The 18,600-nt window shown below is 51.0% G+C and overlaps 6 protein-coding genes across 6 annotated transcripts; 3 read left to right on the top strand and 3 right to left on the bottom strand.

Moving 5' to 3' along the window:
- Positions 1 to 688: 688 nt before the first annotated feature.
- N7487_010589 (putative AMP binding domain protein) lies at positions 689 to 6,765 on the top strand (the record flags this gene model as incomplete). The annotated part of the gene is made up of 6 exons (XM_056878319.1): positions 689 to 748; positions 805 to 827; positions 963 to 4,837; positions 4,889 to 5,098; positions 5,151 to 5,754; positions 5,811 to 6,765. 6 exons carry the CDS (start codon positions 689 to 691, stop codon positions 6,763 to 6,765), a joined length of 5,727 nt encoding a protein of 1,908 aa, XP_056726899.1.
- A 543-nt stretch (positions 6,766 to 7,308) lies between these two features.
- N7487_010588 (sulfatase family protein) lies at positions 7,309 to 9,258 on the top strand (the record flags this gene model as incomplete). Its single annotated transcript, XM_056878318.1, has 5 exons — positions 7,309 to 7,434; positions 7,496 to 8,345; positions 8,399 to 8,616; positions 8,673 to 8,834; positions 8,896 to 9,258. 5 exons carry the CDS (start codon positions 7,309 to 7,311, stop codon positions 9,256 to 9,258), a joined length of 1,719 nt encoding a protein of 572 aa, XP_056726898.1.
- A 185-nt stretch (positions 9,259 to 9,443) lies between these two features.
- Positions 9,444 to 11,700, bottom strand: N7487_010587 (2-isopropylmalate synthase). The gene is made up of 6 exons (XM_056878317.1): positions 11,626 to 11,700; positions 11,421 to 11,565; positions 10,487 to 11,361; positions 10,079 to 10,428; positions 9,724 to 10,055; positions 9,444 to 9,670 (listed from the first exon to the last, which is right to left on the bottom strand). Exons 1-6 carry the CDS (start codon positions 11,631 to 11,633, stop codon positions 9,488 to 9,490), a joined length of 1,893 nt encoding a protein of 630 aa, XP_056726897.1. The 5' UTR covers positions 11,634 to 11,700; the 3' UTR covers positions 9,444 to 9,487.
- Positions 11,701 to 12,265: 565 nt separating this feature from the next.
- Positions 12,266 to 13,813, bottom strand: N7487_010586 (threonine--tRNA ligase MST1; the record flags this gene model as incomplete). The annotated part of the gene is made up of 1 exon (XM_056878316.1): positions 12,266 to 13,813. The coding sequence occupies one exon, from the start codon at positions 13,811 to 13,813 to the stop codon at positions 12,266 to 12,268; it is 1,548 nt and encodes a 515-aa protein (XP_056726896.1).
- A 194-nt stretch (positions 13,814 to 14,007) lies between these two features.
- On the top strand, positions 14,008 to 15,474 carry N7487_010585 (uncharacterized protein; the record flags this gene model as incomplete). Its single annotated transcript, XM_056878315.1, has 1 exon — positions 14,008 to 15,474. The coding sequence occupies one exon, from the start codon at positions 14,008 to 14,010 to the stop codon at positions 15,472 to 15,474; it is 1,467 nt and encodes a 488-aa protein (XP_056726895.1).
- A 1,154-nt stretch (positions 15,475 to 16,628) lies between these two features.
- On the bottom strand, positions 16,629 to 17,988 carry N7487_010584 (glycoside hydrolase family 16 protein; the record flags this gene model as incomplete). The annotated part of the gene is made up of 2 exons (XM_056878314.1): positions 16,629 to 17,558; positions 17,617 to 17,988. The coding sequence occupies 2 exons, from the start codon at positions 17,986 to 17,988 to the stop codon at positions 16,629 to 16,631; spliced, it is 1,302 nt and encodes a 433-aa protein (XP_056726894.1).
- Positions 17,989 to 18,600: the final 612 nt, after the last annotated feature.

Below are 18,600 nucleotides of genomic sequence, written 5' to 3'. Positions count from 1 at the left end.
TGCCTTCCTGCCTGAGGAATCAAACTTTATTAACTATGATCAGCACTTGACACCGGGGAAAATCAAATACTCACAGCCTTATATTGATCACATTGCTTTTCTACTGATGCTATCGAACACTACTAGGATTTGATTCAATGTAAATCCTATGTATGTACAATTCGAGATCAAATTCTCCGTCTGAATGCACAAACCTAGTCCCGAATTGGTGTAAATTGGTGTCTCATTTCTAGTAGTTCCGAGCCTGCATAAGACACGCGATACACCCAAGTCAGACAGTACCTGACCAGCCACAATTTTCATCGGAACTCAATTTAATACGCCTTCGTACTATAGATGTACAACATAGTATGTGGTCCTCCTGTTCTATATATAACTGAGACAGACCTACCTGTATGGAGTTATAGTCTCTCCGTCGCATGTCTCGGCTCGCCTGACCGCCTTAGCGGGTGACGTTGCGGGTGTCTTGCGCGGATACTAGAGACACGACGGATTGACTGTTGTTCGACTTACACCCCGGTAAATTCAATCTGCGGCTATCAGGGCTGCACTTGGCAAATCCGCCACCTCTATCCTGCGCCCTCGAGACGCACATTGCGATGAGGTGTTCTTGACTTCGTACCCCCCATCCCTCCCCCGCGCTTTTGATACGTTTCCCCGAATTGAGGCTTTCCGACCCTCCTTCCAAATGGCGGAAGAGTCTCCCGAGATCCAGGCCGCTTTGCGGAACCTAGATCGCGAATTGGAGGTATGTACACTCTGTGCACTTATTGTGTCCTTTTGCTCATGCATGACCCATGACAGGAGGGCGATATCACCGAGAAAGGGTAAGCGACTTGCCTAGATACACCATCCCAGACCGCAAGCGGTATCACAAGCCAATTGTTCCGTGTCATAGACACGGCTCTTTCGACAGGGGCTGTTTGGACCAGCAGATACAGTGGAAAACTAACAACAAGAAGATACCAGAAGCGACGTACAATCCTACTCTCTCAATATTTCGGTCCCAACAAGCCCCTTGAGATAAATCAACAGGCCGGTCTTGGCTACGATGCATCCCCAGCCAGCCCTGGAAGGGCCCCGCCAGCCATTTTGAGCGTTCGCCCACCAACTGCCGATTCTTCCCTGCCACACATCGCTTCCCCCATTTACGCAGGGAGTTACAACGGCTCGCAGGGCAGCGGAGGCGTCGGATATACTCAAGCTGCCGGTATACATACGCAAGATCAGTCGCAGGCATCGCTAGGGTCTCATAGCAGAGAAGGCATGCTCCAAGCCCATGACCGCGCGCCTTCAGGAAGCTCTTACGACTCCCTATTCCTTCCTAAACCCCCAGTCCCAGTGTCGCAAGGCCAGGATGGCTCCAGAACGGCAACCTTGATGAGTCAGAACTACGCGTTCAACCCGAATTCTCAGCCCGAGTATATGTCTCAGCCCGAGTATACTCAGGAGTATGCCGAGGGGTACGCTCAGGAATACCCTCAGGAGTATGCCCCCGCCGAACACGCTCAACCCGAGTATGCGGACGAGGGCGTGGCACCTTACGACCCAGCATCTGGAGGACCCACGCGACAGTCAACAATGCTTGATTCCCAACAAGGCTACTTTTCCGACTTTGCGGGGCAACAGCACGATGATTATAGGGATAGCTATGGCGGTGGTTTCCACCGCTATTCTCAGTCCGGGGAAGCATTTTCGCCCACAGCAAACATGGCTCCGCCATTGATGCCCGCCGGGGCGGATCTTCACCATGGACCGGCTATTGAGCATTTACTCCCCCTCGAACCTCGGGAGATTCCTTTCGCATTGAACGATCCGCACGACAAAAATATCCCCATGTCCAACTTCGACAACCTTCCCACGGTCTTACGGCACCGTGCTCGAGCTCACCCCAAGCAGGCCGCATATTGGGTGCTGGACGCAAAGGGCAAGGAAGTTGCGTCGATAACGTGGGAAAAGCTGTCTAGCCGCGCAGAGAAAGTTGCTCAAGTCATTCGTGATAAGAGTAATCTATATCGTGGAGATCGCGTCGCTCTCATCTATCGCGAAACTGAAATTATTGAGTTCGCTGTCGCACTCTTAGGCTGCTTTATTGCAGGAGTCGTCGCCGTGCCTATTAACAGTTTGGATGACTACACAAGCCTGAATATAGTGCTCACCTCGACCCAGGCACACCTGGCTTTGACAACCGAGAACAACTTGAAGAACTTCCAACGCGATATCACAGCACAAAAGCTCAGTTGGCCACGAGGAGTTGAGTGGTGGAAGACGAATGAGTTCGGCAGTTTCAATCCAAAGAAGAAGGACGATACGCCTGCGCTGCAGGTCCCTGATCTGGCCTATATCGAGTTTGCAAGAGCCCCGACGGGTGATATGCGAGGTGTTGTGATGAGCCACCGAACTATCATGCACCAAATGGCATGTCTGAGTGCGATCATTTCTACAGTTCCTGCGGAGTCAAACGCCAGGCAATATGGCACTAAGGGAGAGACTATCATCAGTTACCTTGATCCAAGGCAAGGAATTGGTATGATCATAGCCATTCTTTTGACCGTTTACGGTGGCCATACGACCGTTTGGCACGAGGACCGGGCGGTAGAAACACCCGGTTTGTATGCCCATCTCATCACGAAGTACAAGGCATCAGTCATGGCGACCGATTACTCTGGCTTGAAGATCGCCACCTACAACTACCAGCAAGATCCGATGTCAACCAGACATTTCAAGAAGAACTCGGAGCCCAATTTCAGCAGCGTCAAACTTTGTCTCATCGATACCCTTACTCTCGACCCTGAGTTCCATGAAATCCTGGCAGACAGATGGCTTCGTCCAATGAGGAACCCACGGGCTAGAGAAATCGTGGCTCCGATGCTCTGCTTGCCAGAACATGGAGGTATGGTTATTAGTATGCGTGATTGGCTCGGTGGTGAAGAGCGAATGGGATGTGCTTTGACCCATGAAATGGACCCAGCCAGTCGTGACGACGCTAAAAAAGAAGACGAGAGCCTTACCAAATCTGAAACTAAAACTGGCTTCGGAAGTAGTCTCCTGGGCGGTGGATCACGAGTTTCCACGATCAAGCAGAGCCCCAAGAACGAGCTTAGTGAGGTTCTTTTAGACAAAGAGGCCTTGAAGAGCAATGAAGTGGTTGTACTGGCCATGGGTGAGGATGCGCGAAAGTACGCCAGCAGCATGCTGCATGCTGTACGCGTTGGCGCTTTCGGCTACCCAATTCCCGATGCAACTCTCGCCGTCGTTGATCCGGAGACTAATCTCCTCTGTACACCAAATGTTATTGGTGAGATCTGGGTTGATTCACCCTCTCTTTCTGGTGGCTTCTGGGCATTGCCAAAACACACAGAGGCCATTTTCCACGCTCGTCCCTACAAATTCGAAGACCCTAACCCGACCCCGATACTCGTGGAGCCTGAGTTCCTGCGCACTGGTCTGCTCGGATGTGTGATTGAGGGTAGACTTTTCATACTTGGTCTCTACGAGGATCGTCTCCGCCAAAAAGTGGAGTGGGTTGAACACGGCCAAGAGATTGTGGAACATCGATACTTCTTCGTTCAACATTTAACTGTTAGCATTCTTAAGAAGGTGCCGAAGATTCATGATTGCACTGCGTTTGATGTGTTTGTCAATGAAGAACATCTTCCGGTTATTGTTTTGGAGTCCTACTCGGCCTCGACGGCGCCAACAACTTCTGGTGGTCCGCCAAGGCAGCTCGACTCGGTTCTCCTTGATTCGCTCGCCGAAAGGTGTATGGAGGTATTGTATCAAGAGCATCATCTGCGGGTGTACTGTGTTCTACTTACAGCCCCAAACAGTCTGCCGCGCGTCACCAAGAACGGCAGACAAGAAATTGGTAACATGCTCTGTCGCAAAGATTTCGAGGCTGGCATGCTGCAAGCGGTGCATGTCAAGTTTGGAGTTGAACGATCAGTGCTGAATCTGCCCGTCGGCGTTGACCCCGAGGGTGGAATCTGGTCCCCTACTGCTCTGGCATCAAGACAAGACTTACTTGCCTATCAAGAAAAGCAATACTCGGGTGTGGATTATCGCGATGTGGTGATGGATGACCGAACTTCCACTCCATTGAATAACTTCAAAACCATTGTCGACCTTCTTCAATGGCGAGTTTCCCGTCAAGCCGAAGAACTGGCTTACTGCTCTATCGATGGTCGCGGAAAGGAAGGAAAGGGCGTCACCTGGAAGAAGTTTGACCTAAAGGTCTCTGCAGTGGCGACCTACCTCAAGAACAAGGTGAAAGTACGACCAGGTGATCATCTTGTGCTGATGTACACCCACTCGGAAGAGTACATCTATGCCATTCATGCTTGTCTGTGCTTAGGTGCCGTTGTCATCCCGATGGCTCCTATCGATCAAAACCGTCTTTCGGAGGATGCCCCCGCATTCTTGCACATCATCAGCGATTTCAACGTCAAGGCCATCATCGTCAATACCGAGGTTGACCATGTCATGAGGCAGAAGCTTGTGTCACAACATATCAAGCAGTCCGCCCAAGTTCTTCGCATTGGTGTACCTGCTATTTACAACACCACAAAGCCCTCGAAGCAGTCCCACGGATGTCGCGAGCTCGGCTATACTGTGAAGGATACCTGGCTCCAAGCCAACCAGCCCGCTCTGGTTTGGACGTATTGGACCCCAGATCAGCGAAGAATCTCGGTCCAGATTTCCCATGAAACCATCATGGGCATGTGCAAGGTTCAAAAAGAAACATGCCAAATGACAAGCTCGAGGCCAGTGCTTGGAAGCGTCCGAAGTACCCTGGGTCTAGGATTTTTACACACTTGCCTGATGGGTATTTTCGTCGGTAAGTTTGCTGTTAACCTATAATGATTTCCACTCTAACGTCCTACCCCAGGTGCACCTACATATCTTGTTTCGCCAGTCGACTTCGCTCAAAACCCAATGACACTCTTCGTAACACTTGCTCGATACAAGATCAAGGACACTTACGCCACCAGTCAGATGTTGGACTATGCGATGAGTGCTATGGCTGGAAAAGGCTTCCAGCTTCAAGAATTGAAGAACCTCATGATTTCCGCAGAGGGCCGACCTAGAACAGATATCTGTACGTGTCATCACTCTCACTACCAGGAAAAGAAGCTAATCCGATTACACAGATGGAAAGGTACGCCTACATTTCGCCAACGCCAGCTTGGACCGTACTTCGATCAACGTCATTTACTCGCACGTTCTCAACCCGATGATTACCACACGGTCATACATGTGCATTGAACCGATCGAGCTATGGCTCGACTTGCGAAGCCTCCGTCAAGGTCTTATCTACCCCGTAGACCCCGATGCCGATCCCACCGCGCTTTTGCTGCAGGATTCGGGTATGGTACCAGTTAACACGCAGATTGCGATTGTTAACCCGGAGACCTGCACTCTTGCACATGTTGGAGAGTACGGCGAGATCTGGGTCCAGTCCGACGCTTGCGCTCAGGGATTCTACAAATCAAAGCAAGAATTTGACTCGGAGCGGTTGAACGGCAGAGTTGCAGACGGCGATCCCAGCGTGCCATATGTCCGTACTGGTGATCTTGGTTTCCTTCACACTGTTACTCGGCCGATCGGTCCTGGCGGCCAGCCAGTTGATATGCAAGTACTGTTCCTCCTTGGCAGCATCGGCGAGACGTTCGAAGTCAATGGACTCAACCACTTCCCTATGGACATTGAAAACTCCGTAGAGAATTGCCACCGCAACATCGTGACTGGAGGATGGTAAGTAAATAGCATTCTTCTCAAATCAGACATAGAGGCTAACATGACATTCTCAGTGCTATTTTCCAAGCCGGTGGCTTGGTTGTCGTTGTTGTGGAGGTTACTCGCAAGGCCTATCTAGCCGCCCTTGTCCCCGTTATTGTTGATGCTATCCTCATGGAGCACCAGGTTGTTGCGGATATTGTCGCATTCGTCTCCCGCGGCGACTTCCCCCGCTCCCGTCTGGGCGAGAAGCAGCGCGGAAAGGTCCTCGCGTCGTGGGTTACCCGGAAGCTACGAACCATTGCTCAGTTCAGCATTCGTGACCTGGAGGGTGATAGCCCATTTGCGGACCTGCCTCAGCATCGTATGAGCCGGGCTTCCAAGCCTGGAAGCACCATGGGCACCAGCATCCGACAGTCTACAATGAATCCGGACATCGACGCGGGTGTCCCTCGCTCTCCAGCTGGGGTGACACTGGTAGAGACCAGTCATCCCGCGGCTAGTTATCACGGCGACCGCGCTGGGTCTATGCCGCATGAACTTGGAAGTGCCACCGACAATAGTGTGGCTGCCACTCCTGTCCCGAAGCCTAACCCCGGTGTGCCTCACATCAAGGAGCCACAGTCCGCCACGATTGTAACCGAGTTTGACGATCACCACTATGACACATTGGATTCCACCGCGAGCACCGCCAATGCGGACCGGGATTTCCGGTTCAGTTTTGATATGGCCGACACCCCGGTCCAGTCTCAATCGTATGGATATCCTAGTGGTGAGCACCCCTCGACGGGACGAGAGCCACTTCCTACCCATCAGGGATGGAACCAAAACAATGGCCAGCCTATTGGCACAGCCCATGCTGAGCCAGCACGTCCAGGCACACAGGACAGCGGGAGAGTCGACGATTGGCCCCAAGAAGCTCTCATGTACCAGTCGGCACTAGGTGCAGAAAACGGACATGACTTCCACCGCACGGGCAGCAACAATGCTGCACCTCATAGGCAACTACGAGGCTTGAACTTGGATTGAGCGCATGCATTGTAGATTTGAAATGACTTGTTGCCATTGAAAACGCTGCCCATAGCGTGTTCGCTTGATAGTTCTGATGATTTTTCCAGCATTGCGTCTTCTTTATCCGGTTTATCCCCAATACCTTAGCTCTATGATTGCAATTTGTACATACCCAGTATATCTTTTCTTCGCATGTTGTAGATAAAATTCTTTTTGTTGATCATTATTACCTCGACCCACCCTAACACCATCGACGTCCGCAAGCTCGCAATCGCCGATCTTTTTTATACTCCACGTCTGTCTGTTGTCTGTTGTATTGTACTCCGACTGATCGACTTCCCCCATAACTTCCAACCTATCACCGACCTGCCGATCATGTACGTTGTACAGCATTTCCATGTCTATCTCGATGATCGATAATATGCCATTCTATGGAGAAATCACACAACAGCTCTTTTATCTTTACCCATGACGCAGTGCTTCGAGACGCTGAACAACTAAACCGAGGTATATAGCTGCCCCCAGCTCTCAAGCTGAGTGAATAACATCAATTTTGCAGCCATGGACTTACTAAGATTACTGCTGTTGACAACTCTGGTCGTTGCCAAGCAGCCTAATATTCTCTTCGTTCTAACGGACGATCAGGGTAAATATGTGGGCGGTTTAGAGCACATGCCCAAGCTGCAGGTGAGTCTATATTCACATTCCATCCACGCCCTACTTTCCCCGATTCTAAAACTTTAGCCAGGAAACCCTCGTTCAACAAGGAACAAGCTATTCCAAACATTTCTGCTCAATCGCACTATGCTGTCCCTCCCGAGCCAACCTCTGGACCGGCCGCATGCCGCACAACACCAACGTAACTGACGTCGGACTACCCTACGGCGGCTACCCAAAAGTAGTCTCGGCCGGTTGGAACGACAACTACCTCCCACTATGGATGCAAGAAGCAGGCTACAACACCTACTACGTGGGCAAGATGTGGAACGCACACACAGAAGACAACTACAACGCTCCCTACGTACGAGGGTTCAACGGCTCAGACTTCCTCCTAGATCCGTACACATACCGATACTGGTACGCACGGATGACGCGCAATGGAGCAGCACCAGTTAAGTACGACGGACAGTACTCGACAGACGTGATTGCCGAAAAAGCAGAGGGTTTCATCGACGAGGCAGTTAAGCACGAACAACCCTGGATGCTGACGGTTGCGCCGAACGCGCCGCACTCAAATGGGTCTCATGATTCTACGCGGAACGCGAACTGGTTTGGTGAGCCCGAGTTTGCGCCGCGACATGCGGATTTATTTAAGGATGTGCAGGCGCCGCGCGATGAGAGCTTTAATACGTTGATTGAGAATGCGGTTAGCTGGGTGCAGAATGTGCCTGAGTTAAATCAGACGCATATTGATTATATTGATGAGTTCCAGCGGTGTCGACTGCGGGCTTTGCAGGCTGTTGACGAGATGATTGGGAAGCTTGTTGAGAAGTTGGAGAAAGTCGGGGAATTGGATAATACTTATATCTTCTTTTCGACGGATAATGGATATCATCTTGGTCAGCATCGGATGCAGCCTGGCAAGAATTGTGGTTATGGTGAGTTGGTCTAAATTGTCTCAGTTGTGTAGCTACGGATGCTAACTCTATAGAAACCGATATCAACGTCCCTCTCATCGTCCGAGGCCCTGGTATTGGCAAGAATCAGACTCTGGATGCTATCACTTCGCATACGGACCTTGCTCCTACTTTCTTGAATATAGCTGGGGCGACTCGAGATGGATTGGATGGTAAGAAGATTCCTACTACCATTGCCGCCAGCACGGCGGACAATAGGACCGAGCATGTTGCCATTGAGTACTGGGGACTGGTGAGTAATTGTTATAACAAGAGCATATCAAAGGAACCGGCTAACATTGAATATAGGCTGTACCAGAAGGAATCTACGGGTATGCCAGCGACAAGCTCGACCAACCACATAACAGCTACCAGAGAAACACCTACAAGGGAATCCGACTAGTTTCCAATGACTATAGTCTATACTATGCAGTATGGTGCACAAACGAGAAAGAATTCTTCGATCTAAAAGTAAGTCATCCCCTGTTGTCCTAAAGTGTATCCAGCAACAAGCCCTAACACCGTAAAACAGGGTGACCCCCATCAAACCGTGAATCTAGGCACACACCCAGCCAAACACCCCAACTACAAGATCGCAAATCGCGAGCTGCCACAAATAATAGCACGGCTAGATGCACTGATGCTCGTGCTCAAGTCCTGCGAAGGCGATGCATGTCGATACCCCTGGCGACAGCTGCACCCAGCCGGTAAAGTGAACAGTCTTGCCGATGCGCTGGATTCCGGGTTTGATACTTTCTACGCGAACCAGCCAAAGGTATCGTTCTCGTCTTGTGAGCATGGGTATATTATTTCGGCGGAGGGGCCGCAGACGTTCAATTCTTATGGGGCCAGCACGAAGAGGGGATGGGGATGGGATGAGTTGTTTAGGTGGTGAGCTTTGATGTCTCTGGTCTTTTATGGCTTGACATGTGTTGGGGATATCTGTTGATATGCGTAAATAGCGGCAATGAAAAGTCATGACTCTCACTTTACGACTATATTCAACCAAGTCGATGCTACATCTGAGTAGATTTCGTTATTGAAGAAAACTCTCGAATTGATCATGGTATTCACATTATTGCTATCACTTTTAGGCATTGGCTTTTTTTTCCAAAAAAATTAATTTACATCTTTCCAGCCTGTGTTGTCAGCTGCTCGATGTTAACCTTGGCACTCAGGCCGCCATTAGATGTGGCAGCCTCGGGAGTACCGGCCAGCTGCTCGAGAGCCTGGATGTCCTCGTTTGTAAGGGTGTTGGAGCGGATGGGACGGAAAGGAGCAGGAGAGCCAGCACGGGAGGCGAGGAACTAAACGCATGTTAGTGATGAAATGCAGACAAATCTCAAAGATCAGATCTTACCGAGCTGGCGGCGCTGAGCAGCGCAATCAGAGAGGCCTGGACCACATCTTGGTGGATACCAACACCCCACACCTGTTGATTGCTGCCGGCTGCTGTGCACTGAATGTATGTAGCAGCCTTTGTATCACGACCGCGACCAATGGAGTGTTCCTTGTAGTCGCGGACATCGAGATCGATACCGAGGGAGGAAAGTGCGGTAGCCAGGGAGGAGATAGCACCTGGGCCAACACCGGTGATGGCGTGCTGGATATTGTCGATCTCGATAACACCGGTGAAGCGACGCTTGAGGTTCTTGGTGTTGAGGGCCTTGCCGGGCTCGGGGGAGCAGGGGACTGCGAGCGGTCGGTGGTGATGCTGTAGTCGATAAGGGTGAAGCGAGGGTTTGACTTGAGGTGGTAGGCCTCCTCGAAGAGGTTGACGATCTCGGTAGGCTTCAGCTCCCGGCTGACAGCCTCGGTCTTCTCCTGCACGATCTTGCTGAACTCGACCTGCAGCGCGCGAGGGAGATCCAGCTCCAGGCTGCGCAGGATAACCCAGGCGGCACCACCCTTGCCACTTTGGGAGTTGACGCGGATAACTGCCTCGTAGGTACGGCCGATATCTTGAGGGTCCAGGGGCAGGTACGGGACTGTCCATTCGGTGTCCTCGTCTGCACCCTCGCCCTCTTCGCGCAGCTTGAAGCCCTTCTTGATTGCATCTTGGTGGCTAAATTTCAAACCAGGTTAGCGAAATTAATGAACTTAAGGGGGAAAAGAAAACAAACCTTCCAGAGAATGCGCACACCACGAGCTGACCACCATATGGCGCACGCTCATTGACGGGAATCTTATTGCTCTCCTCTACCACCTTGATGACAGAGTTGATGTCTGAGAAGTCGACGCCTGGTGAGACACCTTGTGTGTACAGGTTCAGGGCGAGAGTGACCAGGTCCACGTTTCCAGTACGCTCACCGTTACCGAACAGAGTTCCCTCTACACGCTCAGCACCAGCCATCTGTGCCAGTTCAGCTGCAGCAACAGCACAGCCACGATCGTTATGCGGGTGAACTGAAACAACGAACTTCTCGCGCTCAGTCATGTTTGTGCAGAAGTACTCAATCTGATCAGCAAAGACATTGGGGGTGGCCATCTCTACCGTAGCGGGCAGGTTGAAAATAATGGGCTTATCCTCCGTGGGTCCCCAAGCAGCCTTAACAGCCTGGCAGACCTCCACGGCGAACTCGGGCTCAGTATCGGAGAAAGTCTCGGGGGAGAACTCGAATTGCCAATCTGTGCCAGCCTGGGAAGGGTCGTCCTTGGTGATAGAGCGGGCGTACTTTGTGCACTTAACAGCCAGATCCAGACTCTGCTTGTGATCCATGTTGAAGATGATCCGACGGAAACAGGGACTCGTTGCGAGGTAGATGTGGAGAATAGCCTTCTTGGCGCCCTTCAGGGAATCGACTGTGCGACGGATGAGGTCCTCACGGCAGGGCGCTAGGACCTGCAGGGCGACATCATCGGGTGTGAGACCGGGCTCTTCGACTAGACGGCGGGTGAAATCGAAATCCGTCTGGGATGCGGACGGGAAGGACACTTCAATTTCCTTGTAGCCGATATCCACGAGCATCTTGAAGAAACGGTATTTTTGTTCGCCATCCTATAGAACCAATCCAATTAACATGGGAAAATAGCGGCGAACAGAACATCAGATCATACCATTGGGTCGGGCAGAGACTGGTTGCCATCACGCAGATCGGTCGCCAGCCAGCGAGGAGGCTTATCAATAACTTTGTTGGGCCATTGGCGATTTGGCAGATTCAGCGGCTTGAAAGGCTTATACTTTCTTGAGGGATCCTTGAGCCTTTTAAAAGATTAGTATATATAAACACCAAATTTCGAGCCAAGAGTCATTCCAACATACATCGGCATGGTGTTGGCGGGGTACCGCGGGGGCGAGTGGATAAGAGACGATAAAAGGTAAAGTGTTCGTTGTAAGAAGGCCAAGCAGATTCAAGATAGATTTGATTAAATGCAAAAATTGGCTTTCAAAATATGGACACGGGGATTCTTTTATAGCCAAAAAGAAAAAGAAGGCCAATTAAGAATGGGGAATATGCTGTGACTCAAATGGGCCCGTCAATGACGCCGAGTTTTTTCGGCGCCGACAGCGGAGTCACGTGATATGTACATTACTCGAAGGGCGCGATGGATCTACAATTATTAACTTGATGATGAGCTGGAAATACTGCTGGTAGATTCCCAGTGTCTATTTGTCTTATTTATCTCATTTATCTCCCCTTTCCTTTCACTTTACAGCCATTTGCGACAAGTATCTACTCTCCCTGTCTCCATAGGGGGACCCCGAACATCGGAGATATTTCTGCCTTAAGGCATCAACTCCGAGGATAGCCGCAGGCATTGTTTTGTGGCAATCGATTGATGTGCATCGGTTGGAATGAGAACTGGAATTCGGCGAAAGATCGGTTTAATATACAATAATAGGAGTAAAAATAGTCAGGCACGCTCAAAATGCCAACACACATGTTATACAACATACAAAGTTACACAAAGTTCTTCTCGAGTTCAACCAATAGCGGATGAACCTCGTCCAAACTAAGTTTAACAGCTCGAGGATTCTGGAGCGCATCATCACCTAGTCTGGCTTTGATCAGCGCCTGCAATGTCTGAGCGTCTTTATCTGTTTTGCTCTGCATCTGACCAGTGATATCAACGGTGATACCGCCTTCGGTTAGGTCTCGGGATCCGAGAATGAAGATGAGGTTATACTTCATCTGTTTGGCTCGCTGAATCTTCTTGCCCAGGGTCTGCGCGCTGGTATCGACGTCAACCAAGAACGTAGAGTCGACAGAGGACAGTGGACGAGGTGACTCGGTGGTACCATCATTCACCAATGCGCGGAAACCAGCGAACTTGGCTGCCGCTTCCTGAGCCTGGCGCACCACGGCATCATCTTGATTAACTGTCAGGACAATGGCCTGGCGCGGAGAAAGCCAGAATGGCCAGTGACCACCGTGCTGTTCAATCAGCAACGCCAGAAATCGCTCCAATGAGCCGAAGATGGCACGGTGGATCAAAACTGGAGTTGCAACTCCGGGTGTGGCAGGATTGTAGTCTGGCTCACCCTCTGCAACTTGATACTCCAGCTCAAAGCGCTGTGGGAGGTTCATGTCCAATTGAATAGTAGACAGCTGGTGGTATTTTCCAGCTTGATCCTGGAGTTGAATGTCGATCTTGGGGCCGTAAAACGCACCATCGCCTTCATTTAGCGCCCATTCGCGTCCAGTGCTATCCAGAGCTTCGCGCAATTGCATCTCGGCATTGTCCCACATCTCCAAAGTCCCAATATAATCCTGCTCAGGTCGAGTCGACAACACTAATCGGTACGGGCCGAGTCCGAAGGTCTTCATAGCCATGTCCACAAATCCTAATGCGGATTTGATCTCCGATTTAATCTGCTGCGGTCGACTGAATACATGACCATCATCCTGATGGAAGCGGCGTACGCGCGTGAGGCCTGTAAGCGAACCGGATACTTCGTTGCGGTGCAGCGGGCTAAAGTCTGCATAGCGAACCGGCATGTCGCGGTAGGAGTGATTTTGCGACTTGAAGAGTAGGCAGTGGCCGGGACAGTTCATTGGCTTCAGACCGTAGGATTCGTCTTCACCCACTTCACCCTCAGTCTCACCACTAGCTCCACGGCCAGTGACCTCATACATATCATCCTTGTAGTTCTGCCAGTGGCCCGATATCTCCCAGAGCGACTTTTTGTAGATGGTTGGGGTCAAGACTTCACGGAAGCCGTATTGTAGGTATTGGGTGCGGAGGAAAGAGATGAGTTTGTTGAAGACGTGTGTACCATTTGGGAGGAACAGAGGAGATCCAGGACTGTAGACTGAAGATGTGAAGAGCTCTTGGGCTGTTCCGAGAGCTCGGTGGTCGGTGGGAGGTAGCGTTGGAGCTTCGGGTTTGTCAGAACACGAGCAATGGCGAATCGCTGTGTATGACAGCGGTCGCGATCGTATAAATTGCCATGGCAGGGATTTAACGCCAGGCGTTAGGGACGGTCTCAGGCGAAGCAGTGAGCGCATGGTTGCTGAAGATTCTCAAGTCCTCGGCCGCGGTGGTTTCTCCGATCTTTCTTCCCCACCGCTTTACGCGCGCATCGGTCTGCTTGAGCCAGTCGCATTCAAAACATTTGTTGAAACACTCGAGTCCGAGTGAGATATTAACTACAGAACATATTAACTATTACACAAAGTGCATGTCTTGAAATGTTTACGCCATGTCTACAGAACAGCCTACCCCAGATCGCCCGACTCTTGGCGAATCCTGGGTGATGGCATCAACTGCTTCTCTGAAGGAAAAAGAAGACCCCACCAAAACTCCAAATGCCCGGCATGAAAGCAGCAAAGCAACCACAAAGACGACCGACCCGGCATCGCAGTCGCTGACATCCTCATCGTCATCATCATGGACCATATCAGGCCCGGAACTCATCATGCCCTCTATCTGCGAAACGCCCAATGTAGAAGGGTCATGGGTAGAATATGTACGGAGTCCGAAGCAGCAAGGCTCCGAAATCATGAGAAAACGACGCAAAGTTTCCATGCCGAACAGTGCAAAGCAGCGAGAGAAGGACCGGACCGGCGCTAAAGCTGGAGATGCAGACGCTGGTTCGTCTGCAGAGACAACAGCCAAACAAGCAGGCCTGGTTGTGAAATCCAAGTCCATCTTTCGTGGCCATACTGCCCTTGTCCGCAAAGCAATCAACGCGGTCTTGATTGCCATCATCCTTCACCTCCTGGTTCTCCCCGAGGTAGTCTACCAAGCCAAAGACCTCTGCCAAATCCCAAGCATCAAGACTCTATACCCCAGCAGCTGCATTACTTTCCCCACGACATACCCACCCCGCAGCACCTTCCACCCATCTGCAACACCCCCAGAAGAAACCCTGGCAACTTCCCAGCGCCAACTGGAATCCATATTCGATACCGCCCTCGAAACCCTCACGCCTCTATCCGCAATCCTCAAACAAAGCGAAAGCATGCTGGCCGACCTAGAATCACAACTGAAATCAACCTTCCCAGACGCTCGCAACGCACTAGACCTGGAATTCACCGGCAGCAATCAAGCTGTGCAAACAGCAGTATGGGAATTCGACTCTCTACGCGCAGACCTGCGTTCCGCAATCGACAGCCTCCTCGCCTCACGACCAACAACCGAAATAAGCGGCACAGCAGCACTAGACACCCGACTCGCAGTCCAAATGCGACGACGCGAAGAGTACCTCGGCCGACTGCGCTCACAAATCCGCAGCAAAGCCGACTCGCTCAACACGCGATTCACAACACTAGACGACCACCTCGAAGCGGTAGACGGGATCGTAGCGCGCGAAGAACGACGAAGCCCAGCATTCCACAAATACCGCTCTTCGTCCGACGACAGCAGCAGCGACCGACTATATTCCGTGCTTGACTCGCTCCCGCTAGGACCGTTCGGGGCATATTTGTTCCGCGGACGATCGTCAGGAGATGCAGATGCGAATACGGTTGCATTGACAGAGTCGTCATCTTCTGCCGTGGCCTCCACTGCATCCACTGAACCCACTCACACACCCCGGCCTGCGGCAACCCTTGCTCTGCTCCGGGTCGCGGCCACGCACCATCGTCCCGTTGCTGACTCGGTGTTACGGTTATCACGCCAATTGAGGGATGTGCGGCGTGCGACTGGGGCTGGGTCCACTTGGTGAATTGAGGTCTCCACAGGGGGGCTGGGGGCGATGAGGGGAAGCTCGGATTTTGATCAGGGTCCGAAAGTTTTGATTTTGAATTTGGAGGGTTTTCTTTAAGCTGTTACTGTGGTTACCTACTTGCAGGCTGGGTTGGGGAGTCGATGTTTTTTTTTTTTTTTCTTTCTTTGACTTTTGGGCGTTTCTATCCGAGAAGATGAGATGAGTTAGATGCAATAATGAGCCATGACAGTATTTTACCAAGTTCCTTATACACTACAATATACAGCATAAATATACACAATTCATATCCAAAGCAAACCTTGGAACCCAGTACTGATTACGGAGTAATGTAAATTATATATACATACCTGTATGTATGGATGGATCCGACCTATTTTTGATCATCCACGGTTCAGCAACACAATCGTCGTCCGATCAACCAATCCGACTACAGACATCTTATGAGGTACAATTCATCATCGACCAATCCAAGTACAGGCTCATTACAATCAAGTTCAATCAACTGCCCGAACCACGGTTCACAGAAAATCCATTTTTCCGGTGTGAAGGTTTAATATAGATATTCTCGGTATTCTTGGTATTCTTATCCGGGAAGCCGATGGTCCACGGGTGGATTACACCTAGTGGATGTGCATGTAACCCGAATATAAATAAAACAGAAACAAACATGCATATGATCGATGTGGATACGATGCAGATGTAGGATAGGGTTCTGGTATACGAACATGATGGAAATGGGAAGCGGAGAGACATATGTTGCGCAGCAACAAGAAATAAGCGGTGAAGAGAATCTAGATCGTAGACTACAATGGAATTGGAAATGATTTGAAGTATTCAGTAGAGTCAATGGACTCGATATTATTGCATATTTGCTCAATAGCAAAGCTATGTGGGACGCTGATAGATACATGATGTCCGCCCAAATAAAACTGCCCACCGGATTATGCCAAATAAACACATCCGGGCAACCTAAAGAATAGATTGCAGACATAGGGCACCAAGGACAACGCAAAGGGGAAAAATGGTACAGCCAGAAAAAAAAAGAAAATCGCAATCCATCAACCATTACCATACCCGGTCCAGCCAAGTATCCTCTTTCGAGGCGCGTTTCATAAATGATGCGTCAAAAATCATTGCGCTGAAAGGGACATTTACAGCTGGAGCATGGCGGTCAACAGACCCAGAAGGGACACGGGTGCCAAGTAGCTGGCAGCGACAGAGGCAGCTGCGTTGAAGCTAGGGCTGGCGCTAGCGCTGGCACTAGTGGACGAGCCAGAACCCGAGGGGGAGGTGGAGCTGGAGCCAGTCTCGGTGCTAGAGCCGGAACCGGAACCCGAGGCGGATCCAGATTCAGAGCTAGATCCAGAGCTGGAGCTGGAGCCAGAGCTGGAGCCAGAGCTGGGGGTACTAGAGCCGCTGGGGGAGGCACCGGAGCTAGAAGCAGTGACGGCACCGGAGCTGGAGCCGGCAGTGGTCTCGGTGGTGGACTCGGCAGACGAGGAGCTGGAAGTCTTGGTAGCCAGAGTAGTGGCAGCGGCGGAAGTAGCCTCGGTGGTGGTAGAAGGAGACTCAGTGGAGGTAGCCTCGGAAGAGGAGCTGGTGGCAGCGTCAGAGGTAGTGGTGCTGCGCGAGCTCACGGCCTTGGAGCCGGTGAACTGGATGCTCTCAGAGGAGCCAGACTGATCGGACCAAGTGTAGGACTCGGCGGGGTTGGCGTTCTTGACGCTGATACTCTTAATGTACATGGAGTAGGGACCCTTGGAGTAGTCGGTCAGGCCACCAGCCCAGTCAATGGTACCCTGTCCGTTGGTGGGAGCACCACCGGCCCAGATACCAATGTGAATGTTCATAGGGGTCTGGGGGAAGCGAGCGCCACCTTGGGCATCCTTATAGTTGAGAGTGCGGACATTGGCACCATCAATCAGCCAGTTGATGGTATCCTTGGACCATTGGATGGTGTAGGTGTGGAAAGAGTTCTGGGGGTCGCTGACGTCGACCCAAGTCTCACGGTCATAGGTCGTGGTATCGCCCTTTCCGAAGTAGTTGGTCTCAATGGTGTTCTGCTTTCCACCCAGTGCCTCCTATATTTCAGTTAGTAATTATTCACTTGTGTGTAGTTGGGAGTAATATATCACGTACCCAGTCAACCTCATCCAAGTCATCCGATTGCAAAAAGGCGGAGCTGACAATGCCTTGGCCAGGAGCAGCCTTCATCTCAATAGACAATTCGCCGTAGAAGAAGTAGAAGTCGCTGACAATGGTAGGAGCATCTCCTTCCTTGTTGATAGTGAACTCGGCACCATTGGAGCCGGTGGGGACACTGCCACCGCTGACCTTGAACTGGTCGAGGGCACTGGCCTGGGTGAAGTCAAAGTGAAGACTGGACTCAGTGGTACCCTTGTTGGCAGGGCATGTTGCCTTCATGGGGTTGCAGTCAGAGTAGGTCTGAGCCGAAACGAGAGGGGTGGCCACGGCGAGAGCCGCAGCAGCAAACTTCATGAAAGACGGCATTTTGGGTATAATACGCGCGCGATCAAAGAGAGTGAAATATGTAAACAAGAGAAGAAAGGGAAGTCAAAAGGGAACGACCCTGTTATAAATATATATCTCAAGTTAATGAGGAAAGTAGAAACGAAAGTTGAGGAACCTTGGGCAAGAACGACTGGGAGGCACCACTTTATCTATCGTGCCTTCTCCACAATAGCATACAGAATATACAGAAATATATTACACTGCCACGCTACCTAAAAAAAGGGAGGCGGGAGTGACTGGAGATGGGCTGTGATTGGATCTCGGGTGACAAGGCCGGACACGCTGAGACAAAAAAGGTCAGACTGCCCACCTGGGCAGTCAAGTGGATCCCCTTTGATGGCCCATGAGGGGAGGGAAAAGTGGAGCTTAAAGATTATGCACCTTGGATGTGCGGGTGGTGAGACAAGGATGAGGCTGGAAATACCCATGGGTTGTATATGGAGTACGGAGTACTCCGTGCATCCAATATATTCATCCCTACTACCTAGATAGGTCCCTCCCTAGGTATATAATCGAGTCACCATATATTGTACACAGAATAATAGGGAGTACGGAGTACAATATAGGGTGACTCTGTACGGAGTAGTTGAT

The sequence above is a fragment of the Penicillium crustosum genome (genome assembly GCF_028827405.1).
Source record: "Penicillium crustosum strain IBT 35664 chromosome Unknown utg000004l_segment0_segment0, whole genome shotgun sequence".
Taxonomy (NCBI): domain Eukaryota; kingdom Fungi; phylum Ascomycota; class Eurotiomycetes; order Eurotiales; family Aspergillaceae; genus Penicillium; species Penicillium crustosum.
Note: the sequence above shows the minus strand (reverse complement) of the source record. Positions and strands in the feature narration are given on the sequence as shown.